Source organism: Electrona antarctica, assembly GCF_951216825.1.
Source record: "Electrona antarctica genome assembly, chromosome: 2".
In the NCBI taxonomy this organism is placed as follows: Eukaryota; Metazoa; Chordata; class Actinopteri; order Myctophiformes; family Myctophidae; genus Electrona; species Electrona antarctica.
In genome coordinates, this window is record NC_136807.1 from 11691465 (window position 1) to 11707909 (window position 16445).

The 16445-nt window shown below is 42.5% G+C and overlaps 1 protein-coding gene across 2 annotated transcripts; it reads right to left on the minus strand.

Moving 5' to 3' along the window:
- Positions 1 to 1920: 1920 nt before the first annotated feature.
- pcmtd2a (protein-L-isoaspartate (D-aspartate) O-methyltransferase domain containing 2a) lies at positions 1921 to 14996 on the minus strand. 2 transcript variants are annotated; one of them, XM_079490415.1, is made up of 6 exons: positions 14877 to 14996; positions 12609 to 12923; positions 10464 to 10566; positions 7256 to 7427; positions 3371 to 3494; positions 1921 to 3044 (listed from the first exon to the last, which is right to left on the minus strand). In XM_079490415.1, exons 2-6 carry the CDS (start codon positions 12913 to 12915, stop codon positions 2614 to 2616), a joined length of 1137 nt encoding a protein of 378 aa, XP_079346541.1. In that variant the 5' UTR covers positions 12916 to 12923; positions 14877 to 14996; the 3' UTR covers positions 1921 to 2613. The 2 variants fall into 2 exon arrangements, with proteins under 2 accessions (XP_079346541.1, XP_079346542.1); XM_079490416.1 differs by lacking the exon at positions 14877 to 14996 and adding an exon at positions 14073 to 14201.
- Positions 14997 to 16445: the final 1449 nt, after the last annotated feature.

Below are 16445 nucleotides of genomic sequence, written 5' to 3' on the forward strand. Positions count from 1 at the left end.
AATAGCAGATCTACAAGCTCAAAACGCGTCACACTCACAGTGCACACGTTTTGAGCTTGTAGATCTGCTATTTTTGCTATATTTGAATTGAAATATCCAGATTTTTTTTTCTTTTGCTATTTTTGAATTGGAATTGGAATTTGTATTTAATTTCAAATGCATTTAGTTATACTTTTTTTTTTTTTTTACTTAAATGCAAACTAATGCTACTAATATAGACTGAGGTCATGGGTTTGCATGTTTGGAATTGTAACAGCTGAAATCAATAATATATCAGCATCCTGATATTAACCTGAGGGCCGCATTAGTGAAGGTGAGGGCCACATGTGAGTTGAATAAACATTGATTTACTGTCTAGTCTGGCAAGTTCACTGAACTGGGTTTATTCACCAATATATACAAACAAAACAAAAATATTTACAGTGTAACAACAACACTATAGGTAATAATAAGACTATATTGAAAAATCCCCACCAAACATTTTCAAATGTTAATATTAAATATAAAATGTAATAACCAACATCATTTACAAGTTTTACAGTAACTACTGTAGTCAGTATTTATAGTACAGTAAGAGATGTGAACTGCATGGAATTATTGGGTACAAATATTTAATTCTGCAGAACCAATATATAATGCTCCCGCTTGTATAATTTATGTGTCAATGTTCTACTGGTGTGTGGATTTCATTATTTTTCACCACCATGTTGAACTTTTGATCTAGTACCCAGCCTAGTAGGTCTGGGAATCTGTGTGTGCATGTATTTTGTCTTTTGCTCAACTGAAATTATTCACATTCATTGAAATGTTCACTGTCAGAATTTGTCATCGTTTTTTTTTTAAAGACTCATGAACTGTAAGTACCACTTACGGTTTAGCTGGTCTACCTCTTTATCATTATTAGTGAAAGAAATGCTTAATCTGCCGAGAAACCAAATAAATCAAGTGGTTCACAGTGGGTGAGCTGGGCTAGCTGGTCCATGGCCTGGTGAGCATCAGTCCAGCTCTTGATTGTCAGTGACAATTACAACACAGTAACAACAACATAACATCAAGAGTGCTCCAATTGTGTTGCAATATATCACAAATCTTGACAAATGTCCAATTCATGTCACTTGCTGATGATAATCGATCTTCAGGCTAAGATCGATTCTTGTAGGCAAGCAACACCGTCGTGTGATTGAGCTTTAGCTACAGAGAGGGTCTTCACCATCTTCAATGTCGACAATCACTCCCAGTATTTATCTATCCTTGCACAAGTCCACACTTTAACGAGTCCACACTTTAACGAGGTCACTTGGGAATCTCCGGTCCTCTGTGTTTGCTTTAATTCTTCTCTGCCCCATTGATAGGTTTTCACTCAAAAAGCGTCTTGATATTAGCGGGTAAAACTTCTCGCTGTGTCCATACAAGACAAAATGTGATTCTATGGACAGATCAGGCGTGTGCTACTGAAGTCTGAATATTGTGTCCAGGGTTCGCAAACACCCTCCTCTGTCCAAATCCAGCTCAGAACCCGTGTCACATAATATTCCCTCTTTATTTTCTTCGCTCTCCACTTCTCTATTCAATAAAGCTAAACAAATTAAAGCAGGACATTTTGATGACAGAAATCAAAGTTGTCCATGATTTGATTAGCAGCTAAACCAGTGCAACGGAAACACGTAACTCAGAAACGCATAACTCATCTAAAGCCTGATTTATATACTTGATTGTATGGCAGTGTTGCAAGACAAAACGAGCTGATCTAGAAGCTTGATGCGAGCAGTAGATGACCAAACAAGACAAAACGAGCTGATCTAGAAGCTTGATGCGAGCAGTAGATGACCAAACCAAACCCCATTTCACTCTTTTTCACCCCATCATCGAACAACTTAGAATAGACAAAAATAAATGATGCCACTTATTTACACTCCGAGTTGATACATTTTCTACAAAGGTCAGTAACCTAAAAAATAAAAAATAAAATTCACATGCTTTGACTGGTATACTATATATACGTCTCCTTTTTCAAGTGTACACACCTTACAAAACAAAGTAATGGATGTTTTTCTTTTCTCCTTCCACTTGATACAAGAGTGCAGGGCATAGCGTTAAGCCAAATGTTTCATTGCACGTCATTGCATGCCGGTGTCGCATACAAACTGTACGGCTGCCATTTTCACCACGCCGCACCATCGTGCAACGGAGCACACATTTGGCTTCAGTAGGTGAAACTTCCATTTTCCCAGTCAAAGAATGCACAGAGAGAATCCTATTCTCAACTACTGTACATTCCATAAAGGAAGAAAAATGTAAGAGTAATTTAAAATCCGTAGTACGACGAGTCTTGGCAACAATAACCGATTTTCAAGCTAACTATACATCAGTTGTTGCTGGCAAGAAGTGACACCGTCGTGCGTTGTAATCTAAACCGCTTTCAACGTGGTGTTCCTGTTTTGGGCATGTCATTATTCTAGGCGTAAAACAGCCGATCTACACGCAACACGTTGTTAGCCTGTAGATCAGCCATGACACCACCATACGACAAAATAGGGGCAAGTGGTTCACTCTGGAGTTAGCTGTGTAGGAGTTCACGGAGGACCCCGGAGTGTTGAAGATTGCCGTCAAGGCCTATTTCTCCCTGTAATGGAGGAGGTACATCTTGAGAGGTTCCGGGAGAGGCAGACCTAGGATCTTTTCTCTCAACTGGTTGACCGGAGGCTCCTGAAGCAGAGCTCCAGCCTCTCTTCTCTCCTCCTCCTCTTCCTCCTCCTCCTCCTTTGGTTGACTCATGCCCATGCAGTCTTTCTCTCCCTCCCGGCCCTCCTCCTCCTCCTCCTCCTCGCTGTTGGAGGAGGTGTTGCTGTCCATGGATTCAGGGATGAGTCGACTCATGAAGCCTCTCTGGCGGGCCCGCCTCTGTCTGAGCGGTGCCTGGCTGCCCGTGACCAATCGCCGCCTCGGCAGGAGTCCGAACCCTGTCCCCGTCAAAGTCTTCTTCAAGGCGTGGCGAATGGCGATCCGGGCCAGATCCTGAAGAGTCCGCACCTCAAACATGGACGCTGGGGTACCAGACACCCGGGTTGGAACAAATCCAACAATTAAACATTACTCTTTCTAAGAAAACAACAATTGATGCATGGGCATTGTTATTAAGGTTTCCCGAAAAACAACATTTTATATTGTCAGAGAGGTTACAATTGCATTGCTACATAATTAATAATTGAGACAAATCTTAAGGAATGCTTAAGATGTACAGTTCCGTTATAACAATCCATTTTGCACACTTTTTTGCAGATAGTTGACTTGCCAATTACAGAAACAACGCTGGGTTTTATAGACTAAAAAAAGCATCTCTCGCCTTTAAGATGGTAAACATGCTACTTACGTAGCGGTACTGCTTCTGCTTTGATGGTCCCTCTGTGTTTGGGCAGCACCAGGGGAGCAAAGGACACCGCAATGATCTTCTTTGTCTCCCAGCTGTTGGAACCTGTCCGTGTGATCTTTGTCAACTGAGAACAGAGCAAAGAAAAACTAAATCACAAATCGCTAAATTGACTAGTAGTGTATACTGTACAGTATGTGTTAATTTAATTGTGAGAGTGTACAAATGGAACAAACCAAATGGACCCATTATTAGGGTCCACGTACATTTGTACACCCTCAGAGTTACAAATGGATAAGTTACGGTACTAGGGGATTTTACCGTGTAATCTTCTAATCATGAGTGCAACTGAAATATTTGTAATCAACAAACTAAAATAATAATGAAACTGCTGTCTGAAATTCATAATTAAAAAAATGATTAGGCCTACACTCATTATTTTCCCTTTCCCAATCATTGTATGGAAGCAAACTTTGAAATATCTTAAACGTTACAAACTCACACTTCTCACTCTTAAAATGTTTTGTAAAAAAAAAAGAAAGAAAGAAAGAAAGAAAGAAAGAAAGAAAGAAAGAAAGAAAGAAAGAAAGAAAGAAAGACAAAAAGGAAAAAAACGGAAGAAAACAGTTTCATTGTCATATGACCAATTCAGTAAGTGAATTAATTTAAATGGAACAATTTCTACAGTCTCGGAGTTAAATGAAAGCCTGCAATCCATAAGTTTCTTGTCCTACCGTTGATTTGAACGCATGTCTTTACCAAAATGCTACTGCTCTTAGAATCAGAGTTGATTTCGTCGACCAATACTATGAAGAAAAATGTTAGTTTTCACTGACGAAAACTAAATGAAAACTAAGCTACGATGACTAAAACTAAGACTAAAAACTGCGACGCGTTGTGAGCTTGTAGATCGGCTATTTTGTGTAAGTGTAAGATCAGCCATTACGACGGCATCAAGGCCGTCGTAATCCTAAAACAAATCTCCATCAAAATACATTTTAGTCGACTAAATCAAATGTAGATTTAGTTGACTAAAATCTTATATTCAGTCGACTAAAACTAGACTAACACTAAAACATTCCACATAAAATGTGACTAAATTTAAACTATTCAAGAGACTATTGACTAAAACTAAAATGTTATGTCAATATCAACACTGCTCTGATTTGCCCAGGGGAGAGTAGCCTCAGGCAGTACTACTTGTCAACCAATAGGTGTCCTCTACCCAACACCAGGGTCTCCAGTTCTCAATGGAAGAGTAGAGACTAGAGACCACCTCAAACCACTGCTGATGTATTAACATACTTTATTAATTCAAATAAGTTGCGGATTGCAGCTTCAAAACTCTTTTTGCTGGGATGTGTGCCCTTAAAGTCCTTCTCCACTGGTGGAAGAAGAACTCATATTTTAAAGTAAGTGAAAGGCCCGTATTCAAACTGTTACTTTATTGACAATTTAGTTTTTTGATTCTTAAAAGATATTTTTGGGGGCTTTTTGCCTTTATTGATAGATATACATGGAAATACTCTGACAGGAAATGGGGAGAGAGATGGGGGGGCAGGCAGTCAGGCTGGATTACCAGCCTAGGCACCCAGATGGCTACGCCAGCCGCCCCGGCCTAATGTATGTTTTGTAATCCTAAAACAAATCTCCAAAGTAACTAGTAGCAACTAAATCTGTCAAATAATTGCGAACGAAGTGATTGCGAACGAAGTGATTGCGAACGAAGTGAGCACTAACTATAGAAGCTGGCCAAAACTGTCTGTGTGTGTGTCTGTCTGTGTGTGTGTCCCGCTGTAACACCACCCGCCCGCCACCAGAGGGCAACTGAAATTGGAACGATACAGAGGTGTGTGTGCGCGTGTGTGTGTGTGTGTGTGTGTGTGTGTGTGTGTGTCAGACTGCCACACAGCTTCGTTCGCTTGTTGCAATTGTATATATAAAATCACACCCGTGAGAACTGAGTGGTGCAACTCCCCTCTCACCCTGCCTCTCCCTCTCTCTCTCCCTCTGTGTAATTAGCAGGGAACAGTGCAACACTATCTCTCTCTCTCTGTTTCTGGCACAACAGCGCCACTTTTGCCCCTACTGGTACTCTAAACATAGTCAGGGGAAGATTGGCCTGTTGGGCCCAGGCCCAGGGGCCCCTGAGCTAGGAGGGCCCTTGAGCTTGAGCGTCCGCGTGACCGCGAAGAGGCTCAAGCTCAGGGGCCCCCCAAAAAAGGGGTAACAGTGAATAACAGTGACACACATGGTCCTTGTCACTGTTATTAACAATGGGCTTATTCATTTGTGTCAATAAAATAACCCCAAAAGTCATAAACCATCATGATACGGTACATTACTGCAGCCCAGGGGCCCATAATTTCTAGATCCGCCTATGAACATAGTCACATGACATTGCTGTTCCTTGGAGTGGTTGCACCACTCAAAAATGTCAATACTCAGGTAAAGTAACAGTACCGTACTCGAGTGAATGTAATTAGTTACTGTAATACTAGTTACTAGGGTTTAATGCCGGGATCCCGGGATTTCGGTCCTCCCGGGCATAGGGCACGCAATTTCCCGCCCGGAAATTTCTTCGGGACCCGTCGTCCCGGAGTTTTTTTTTTCTTGTAGGGAAATTACACTAAAGGGGTTTTAACACAGTGCGCGTTCTTTCCCCTTATCTATGAGTGATCAAATGTCCAATCTGAACCCTCCCATCATTTTCAAACATGTTTGATGATATTTATATGGAATTATGGATTACACTGCAATGGGAACTGGAGCCAGCGGGACCCAACGTAAATGTTGGCGGCGCGGGCGGTATTTAAATAGCCTACCTGCGGACGGGCAGGCACGGCCGGTCAAGATGAAATCAGTGGGACCCCGCGAATCCTGCATCCTCCCGCAATTAATCAGATAGGGCCTACAGAGTTTATATACACTTTAGCAAGATATGAATGTCTGACAGACATCTTCAGGCACGCTCCCAAAGCTGCTGCACCTGTCAATCATTAGCCTAATCAGTCACTCTGCAAGAATTGTGTGTTTTACGGACGGAGCGAGGAGTTTCCTTTCTCTGTGATGGACATTGTTAGCCTGGCTAATAAGCCAGACTAATATCACACAAACGGCTGATTCGGTCTGGTTTATTAACCAGGCTAGGACATTGTCACTTCTAAACCCCTTTTTGCTTTTGCCTGCATGTGTGCAGCAATAACGTGAAACGGAACACAAACAAAGATGAGTAGGCTACAATTTGTTTTATAATACCAGCACGCAGCGTCTCTCTCTCTCTCTCTCTCTCTCTCTCTCTCTCCCTCCCCATCTCTCTCTCTATCTCCCTCTCTCTCTCTCTATCTCGCTCGCTCTCGCTCTCTCTCTCTCTAATAATCAGTGTGCTGTGCACTGGACGTGCTGGCTAATTTAACACCCAATCGGACTTTTCATAAAGTACAAAGCGGGATGATCACATTCTCTGCAGCGGAGAAGGGGACCCACTGCATGCTCAAAGGGTGAAAGACCATAGCTAAGGTATCTATGTGAAAGACGTGAGGTCGTTTATTTTTTTACCCGCGCGTGCTTAGTCACATTAGTGCAAACTCCTGTGTCCCTTTTTCTGAATAGCGTAGTAGGCCTATAACATTATTAATATTTTAATTTAATACTTTTATTGTAGGCTATATGTTCATATTTCGTTCAAATAAAACGTTTTAAACCAAAAAATATCACTATTCTATTGAACATATGAAATATCTATACATATAAATGCATTTTGGTGGGCACTTTTTTTATTTATTTTCTGACGGGAATTCCCGCGGGAGCCCGGGAAAAGGTCCGCAAATTCCCGGGAATTAAAATGAGCCAAATCCGGGAAAATATTAAACCCTACTAGTTACTGACCTTCTCCTCCAGCGGAAGAACCAGGATTCCTCCCACTTTGAGCAGGCTCTTCATGTAGTCCTCGTGCTGCCGCTGCACCCCAGCGCCACAGTACACCCGGTCGTAGCGGCGCTCCTCTGGGGCCATCTCCAGGCAGTTACCTGCCACGAAGCAAGGCTCGCAGAACTCAAACCTATGCATGCATGCACACACATGCGCGCGCACACACACACACACACACACACACACACACACACACACACACACACACACACACACACACACACACACACACACACACACACACACACACACACACACACACACACACACACAGATGGTTGTCACAATTATTACATAATCCATGTTGAAAAATGTCCTTTCATAAAAACCCAGATCCACAGGAACGCACCCAGGGTGCCGGCCCGATTCCGGTGAGCCGGAATCGGTTGAGAAATGACAGTTACCGTGTGGGGTCCCTGGGGTACTGTACCCTGTACTGTACTGTACTGTACTGTACTGTACTGTACTGTACTGTACTGTACTGTACTGTACTGTACTGTACTGTACTGGCACACCCGAAATCACCATATATACAGTTGATATGTGCGTGTGTTTGTGTGTGTGTTGATGCTGTTTTCGTGCTCAGACGCACCCAGCCACCCACCCACACACACACACACATAGGTCCTCATTCACAAAGGAGAAATACGCAAGAGTGTAACGGAAGCGTAACGGAAGTGTAAACTGATGCGGGAAATTCCGTCCGATCACGCAACGTTGTTTTGCCGTGCAATTCAAAGAGCGGTGTGTACCACAGGTACGCAGGTGTATGTTGTGAGGTACGCAGGTGAATGCGAGCGGGTGCCAAATGATCGGAAAATCAGCGGATAACTTCATTTGCATTGATCCACGCCCCATTTCACACCATAAAAGGCGTCAAGCATGACTCAGCAGACAGCAGTAAAAAAAAACAAAAAAGAAGGCCTTACAGCTCAAACGAAATAGAGGTCCTCCTGACGGAATGCAACAACATAATGATATTTTCCAGTATAGTGGCTTCACAAATTAAAATAAAAATGATTGCTGGAAAGAATTAGGCTATATTAGGAAATTAAAAGAAAATGATCTGACCATGTCAAGCGCCGGAGCGACGACCACCACCTGCAGTCTCTTTTTTTACATCCATATACCATTACATTTGTGCGTGATTCTTTATATTGTCTATAGCCTACCATTAAACTATATAAATCATTTTCCCAAGCTTACAAAACGGTGAACGCTGCTCCGCACCGCTGCAGCAATGTCAAGCTGACTTACGGTATAAAATGCAGCTTGGCCATTTATTTATTTAAGTTCGGGACCAAGGCAGCAAGCTAGCGTATACTTGGCAATTATATTATAAAGCCTTTTCTTTTCTATTGAACAATTGCTCACTCACACCTTTGCAGAGGTAAAACATATATCCGATATTTGTATCAGAGCTGCATTGATTCATGCGGGGAATAGATTAATATCATCTCACTGTCATCTGTCTGAATGCCATGTGGAGAATGGATTTGTTCTGATCATGGACACGTAGGCATAGGCCTATAGCTATTTAAAATTTCAACCATATACGGCGGGTAGCCTCCTCTTTGTCAGATCTAAGTGCAGGTTCATTTATGATGATGTCGTCATATTAAAATGATTCGCGAATTTCGCGAGACATTTGGCACCAAACTGGATTGATCTCATCAATGTAGTAGCCTACAGCCTAGCTATAAGTTCCCCATATTATAATTAATTAAGGTGCACTGGCTTAAAACTATGACTGGCCGAATTGCACGCGCTGATGCAATAATGTGGACTTGCATGTCTGTGAACCATAGAAATAATCTGTTCTGTCCGGGCCGGGCTCACCGCACCGTTATATTCATTTTCCAATGAATTCGTACAGTGCAGAATGCAGAGAAGTGTATGTTCTTATTATAATTGTGAGTTTGTTTTTTAACATGCAGCGCGAGTCCGCGAGAGCCGATCTACAAGCTCACAACGCGTTGCACTGCGAGTAGAAAGCTGTCAAGTGCAGCGCAATCGCGCATGCTAGAAATATCCTAATAAATAAATAAAAAGGTGTCGGGTTTGCAGGGGCAGTTTCTGTATGGGACTCTAGGCTAACCTGCCTCTAGAATGCATGCATTTAGGCATCCAAGTGATACTTGGCTTTTATATAAGCTATCATTTTTGTATGTGCTGACCAATGTTTTGGACAAATGCCTACATATTTTATCTGAGATTTGGGGACTTTTAATTGATTCAGAATGAAGACTAAAGCCTTCTGAATAAATCTACGCAAGCAGTACACGACCCTCTGAGCTGGCGCAGCTTTTAGCGGAGATTCCGACCATCCGACGTCACCGTCAAGTTCACGTTCAAGTTCATGAATTCCCACGTAATGTGGGAATCCACGTAAATGCCTGTCCGCTCACGCTCCGCTCACGTTACGTAACGGTATGAGCGTAAACGCCGTTGTGAATGAGGACCCATAGTCACTTAAGAAGTGGTTGCACCACTTAAAAATGCCAGTCATTTCTTGGTATATTTCAGTTATCTGTCATATCTGCCATGTGCACGTTTTTATTACGAAGCCTCAAAAGCAAACAGAAATGTAAATTCTATTCATAATGTTCCAATTTCCAATTTAAAAAAAAACATAATTAAATAGTTAATCTCAATTATTTGTGTGATGACGTCAACTTAAATGTGTAATCGTGACAGCCCTACACATACACACACTGTCATCAGATCTACAAGCTCACAACGATGCGTTGTGAGCTTGTAGATCTGATGTTTTCATCAAATGTCAGCCCCATAATAGGGATGCTAGCATTTAAGTGATTAACTGTCCGTGTATTAGACTGAGGCTGAAATCTATTTTACAAGGGAGTGTTCATTTCATGCAGGAATTAAATTAACACTCAGGATTATATTGTGAAGCGTAGCAGAATACATATTCGGTTATGCCTGATAATCCCTTGTCTTGTGTCTTGCGTAAAGCCTGATTTATATTTTGGCGTATTAATGCCGGTGTCTCCTGATAAAAAATATCCGACCTACAAGCTCAAAAAGCACTGTGCCGTGAGTGGCCTTATCAGCATGCAACGCTGTTATAAATGAAGCAGACCTGTCTGGAATTTTCGCCTTTTCGTTACAGCCTATGAAATGTAAAAATATGACAAATTGATACCTGTCAAAGCTGTCACTGGTCTTAATGAAAAAGTCCAGTTTCTGATATGCATATTCAATCACGTCAGTATGCAGCTCAACCCCATGGTTCACTCCAAATGGACCTGCGGGGAACAGAAGAAGAAATGTCAAGCCAAACGGAATATCCATTCTATTCTATAGGAGGGTCCTTGGCATTGGTCTCTCCTAGTCCATGGGCCCAGACCAGAATCTTCACAAGTGAGGGACATTCAAGGTGGCAAATGCTATCATGTTTTTTTGAAAAGGTCTATATCCCTAGATAATATTTCAACATGATAGCAGTTCCTAAGTGGTAGCTTAGTTGCAGTTATCAGCCTTCAAAGACACCAACCATAGATTCAGAATGAAAAATCGCCTGTCGTACTTTATACCTCATACTTGAAATGCTTAGTATGAGGTATAAAGTACAGCAGCCATGTGTTCATAAAACAGAAAGATTGGGTATTGGGTAAGACTGACGTTATGCATCTTTCAGGACCTTTCACTGCTTCGTCTCAACCATTACTCAATGGCTCTGGTCTCAGACCCCGCGGTGGATATTTTGACATTCCGTTTTTCTTTTTCTTTTTGGAATGTTGCCACTGCTGTTGGAGCAGCCATAAACTAAACGGGTTCATCTCGATGTTCTGGGCATCTTTGTAATGTTAGTGTTAGTAAAAAGCAGGTAAAAGAAAAGTAAACGTTTGACTTGAGGCAGACTAACATCAGTCACTTTACCGTTCACTGTAGTAGAAGAGGTGCGCCTGGTGAGGGTTTAAACCCTGCAGCTATGTCGAGTCCGCCTACAGGAAATACGTAAGCTGCGACCATGAGACCCGTTTCTGAATTTGTCTATATATGGATCGTGTCACAAGGCGTGATGGACTGATGGTCATATATGGTGACGTGATGTGTCACTAGGCGTGAGGGACTGACTGCCATATATGATGGTGTGATGTCAACTGGTCATTTCAATAAGTAGTGACTGCTAAGCCCTCAGGGACATCTTGCTAGGAACCCCAAGAGGGTGACAGGTCATCTGTTGACATGTTGTCCACAACCGGGACATCCTCGGCTTCAGTTGTGCGCATGAAGACTGAAGACGCGGGCGGCTGTGGCTCAGGAGGTAGAGCAGGTCGTCCACTGATCCCTGGGTCGGCGGTTCGAATCCCAGCTCCTCCTGTCCACATGCCGAAGTGTCCTTGGGCAAGACACTGAACCCTACATTGCCTCCAATGAGTTGGTCAGTGTGAGCTCGCCACCATTGGTGTGTGAATGTGGGAAGTGAGGACGCTGGTGTCAACTGTTCGCCGCTCCCAATGTATGAATGAATTAACCATTGTAAAGCACTTTGAGCACTTGGAAAAGCTCTATAAAATGTAGAAATGTCCTTCTTTCGACTTTTGCAAATTACGCAAATTTAAAAGGTGGCATGATTGCACCATGGTAACAGATGCATTTCTATACATCACAAACATAGACTCACCTTTCTAAGTTAAGTAAAGCAACGTTATAGTAATTTCTTGTGTTGGGGAATATTTAGCCAATTATGCTAATTTATTACTACTATAGGCCTACATGTTTATATACTTTTATAAATACTTTTATATGTCATAGCATTTGTGTGTGTATAATTATAAGTGTGAATAAACTTAATTGTAACATATAACATCTACAGTAAACTGCACAAAATCCTACTCTGCATATAATGGGAGATAATGGGGAAACAATGATTGTCCCAAAAAAGTATTAAAGCTACTCATTTGAAAATGCTATCATGTCTCAAAGTAGCAAATAGATTTTGCCACCAAAAATGTCCCTCACTTCTGGTCTGGCCCATGGACTATCTAGGCCAGTGGTTTCAAAACTTTAGCTCACCACCCAAAAGAGAAAATAGACGTTTGACCGAGACCCAGACTAGTGAAAATAGCAGATCTACAAGGATCTGCTATTTTCACTACTTCTTAAAACTTGTATTTATTCATGGAATTATTCATTTTTTCCTTTGTTTAAACGTTTTGAAATCTTTTGAAATAAATTGGTCCTCGACGCAAAGCCCCTACCCACTGTTTCCTGAAACAGTGCTCGAGTCTAGCGAACAGGCTGTGTCTTTGGAAGCGCAGAAGATGGCCCTATAGCCTCTCACCCAGTATGAGGCCCACCATGGTGCTGAGGTAGCCGGTCCCGCTGCCCAGGTTGAGGAAGGAGAGGCCGGGTTGGAGGTCCAGGGCCTCCATCACCTCCGAGTAGATGCAGGGAGCCGACAGGTGGATGTTCCCGTGACGCCAGGCCAGGTCCTTGTAGGCGCTGTCCCGGAACTCGTCCAGGTAGTAGTCGGCCCTGTCGATGGCCCTGAACGCCTGCTCCACCAGCTCGGAGCGGATGTACTGGGCCTCCTTCAGGTTGTCGATCAACTCGTCGTTGTCTTCGCCCGCGCTGACGGCTCCGCCCATCGTCCCACCTGACCTCAACCAATGCAACGGGAAAGAAGGAGAGATGACGAGTAGGGATGGAGCTCCTTCATTTTTTTTTTGATAACGACTCGAGCACCTTATCGATCAGGCTTATCGAGCCGGGTTCTTATCGAGCCCACTATAGAGAGTATGCGCATGCTTAAAGTGAATGGCACATCGAGTGGCAAATCGAGTGGCAAAGCAACAGGCAAAGTGAGTTTAACTTTGTGTAATGTTGTTTAATGCAATCAGATATGACTTTTCTGTGTGGATGAATGGGTTGTCAAGGCCAGAAAGTAGTTTTTTGCCAATCAGTAGGCGTTCCTGCATAACTTTCTGGTTTGATGATGATGTCACGCGCATACCCTCTATTGAGCATTTTCTATTATTTTGTGGACAGACCAACGGGAGACGACAAATTCTGAACAGAACTGTTGAGAACACAACAAGTATCCTTTACTATGGCCTTCAAATACAGTACTTTTCTAACAGACGGAAGGTAATTGACCTTTTTGCTTTAACTGGTTAACTTCCTTAACCGGTAACTATGTGTACCGTCACTATAAAAGTGTAATTTCGTTTCGTTTCGTTTACCTGGGCAGCGCTGGTTGGCAGGTATCAATACACTTTTAGACCGACATGTTGCGATGCCAGCGTGGGTGATTAGATTTATTTCTTGATCGCATCTTGTCTTGATTGTTTAAACATGACATGTCATAGGCCACTATGCTCGATAACAGGCTTGAAAACGGTCCCCTTTTTCCCCTCACTGTATATGTTTTTCCCCCTTTTACCTCCCCTATGATGATTTCCTGTTTTTGGCTATATAGAGTATATTTGTACGTCTCTAAATTGTTATGATGAATTGAAAATGGTGGGCCCTATTGTAAACAAGTGTAAGTGTTATGGTGTCGTCCACAGTTAACCGGTTTGTATTGAGTTGTTGTGCTTGAAATGTACTGTAATTCTCCAATCTGTTAATAAATTCAACATCAATACCGGATAAGCTTGTTATCAGGGTTTTTTTCGGGTAGCATTAGGAATGGAGCTCGCAATAACTCCAATCTTGTGATTGATATGTGTATCTGTTTGGGCTGGTAGTACATTGACAAACCACTTTGCCACTACACCCCTGTCCCTTTGTTGACTATAATTACCACACAATGTCTACGTCCAGCCAAGTAGGTGGTAGGCCATGTATTTCAAGGAGAAGTAGCTTAGGTCACTGGTTCATAAAGTGTTGGTCCGGGGACTCCCAGGGGTCTTTAAGGGGTTTTCCAGGGAAGGTAATATGATTCATTGTTTGGAACCAAGACATTTGGGTCCATTTCTCTCTCAAAAAAAGAAGAAATCTATGGCCTAATCAATGCATATCATAATAATAATTAATATTAATTAGTAGTATTTTCTTGACTTCACAACAATACAGATTATAGCTGCACTTTCGTGATATAGACCACACATCTCTAGTGAATAGATTATTTGGTTTAGGCCTGTTTACCACTGATGTGTTGTTCCTTCCTTCCTATCCAACCAGTGACTGCATGCACACTCAAAAGCAGCTGCGCCACACAGTGTACTGTCTGTAACAAAGCACTGTAGTCACATTACCACATTCATGACACACTCATGTTTCCTGCGTCGATTTACCCAAAGCAAAAACACAACCCCACACAACACAACCACTGCAGACATCCATGGTCCACGCACGTGGTTCTGTTCATCCTTTGTTATGATTATGACATAATACTAGAATACAAAAATACAATAAAAACATTTACAAATGCGTCACGAATGAAAATGACTCGTTGTTATAACACAAAAAAGATCACGCTACAGACAGAGGTGGATTCCCTGCCCGGGGTCACTGCAGTACAGTTTCAGCCGCAGGATAATTAGAAACATTGCAAATAAAGGTACAAACAAAGAAACTTCGTCATAATAACACGCACATATATTACCTTATAAAAACGGGCGCCGCGCCGTTTAATGATCGCTTGATTTTCTCCGGATGATGTTTGTATTATTTCGCGGATGATGAATCAATGCGGAAACGACCGCTTTTTTAGGTGATTCTCATTTTAATGTGTCCAGGATGGAACAACAACACAGTCAGTAACACTTCATGGATCTCTCACCTCAGCTCTCTGGATGTAAACACGAGCAGCTGACCAACTGACGTGACGTCACTCACTCAAACAAAAAACAAAAAAAGTGCACTTCGGCGGTTCCTCCTCCTCTAAGAAAGGAACAATAACCTTTTTCATGTTAAGGACCCCCAAATTGACGCTAATTAGCCCCGCGGACCACCCATTTAAAGAGATATGCCGTAAAAATCTTCTCTTATGGGGGACCTGGCATTATGCCAGGGACCCCCATAAGAGATTTTTACGTCTCTAGGCTAGCAGTGATTCTAAACCCGTTTAATTTCAAGGACCCCCAGTTTGACCTGCATTAGGCTACGGACCCCCATTTAATGACATTTCTATCTCTCTCTTATATTGTAAAATCAATGTCAATTTAACTCTGAGAGATGGACCCTAATGGGTCCATTTGGTTCCATTTGTACACTCTCAGAGTTACAGGCCCATAAGGGTCAATTTGGTGCCAAACTATCATTTAGCTGGGGACCCCCTGGAACTCCCTCAAGGACCCCTGGGGGTCCCCGGACCCCACTTTGGGAACCCCTGACTGTTCTACTTCACATTTTGCCTGACAACCGAATTCAATGCAGTGGTTTTAAATCTTTTTCATATCAATCAAGGCCCATTCTTTATTTGGCATTTGAGCCAATTAAGGACCACCATTGAGATTTAGCCTTAGACCCAAGACTTCTGAATATTTTGTTGTCGTTGAATAAGATTTTGTCCACAATTCCATGCTGTAGTGATGTGGTACCATAGGAGACATAACAGGAAAACCTTGATAAAAAAATAACAATTGTTCCACATTCTGTGTAGACTTCTTGTTAATTAAGTAATGCAGATGTTTAACAACAATGTAACTCTTGAGAGCGTAACATGAAACCAAATGTTAAATATCTATAGGGTCCATTTGGTTTCCATCCAACTCTCCATCATTTAGTTGGGGTTGGGGACGGACCACCTGGAACCGCCTCCTCAAGGACCACTGGTGGTCCCTGGACCATGGTCGAAAACTGCTGCTTTAAATCATTGGCTGTCCTTTATATCAACAATCTATAATGCCTGTGTGGCATGGCCCCTCTGAGGCACTGTGCCTGTGTGGCCCCTCTGAGGCACTGTGCCTGTGTGGCCCCTCTGAGGCACTGTGCCTGTGTGGCCCCTCTGAGGCACTGTATTTTTTAGGCCAGTCCACATCAATCCAACTCCTTGGATTGCTACATGCAACTACTTGCAACCATTATTATCCATTATATTGCAATGGCAGTTGCAAGTGCATTGGTGTGGACTGGCCTTAAAACTGTGTTGCTGCAAGGAGTTGCGACTAGTTGCATTGGTGCCGTCCGGCCTTTAATTAGGGCATATAGGCCTATTTCAAACTATAGTGTC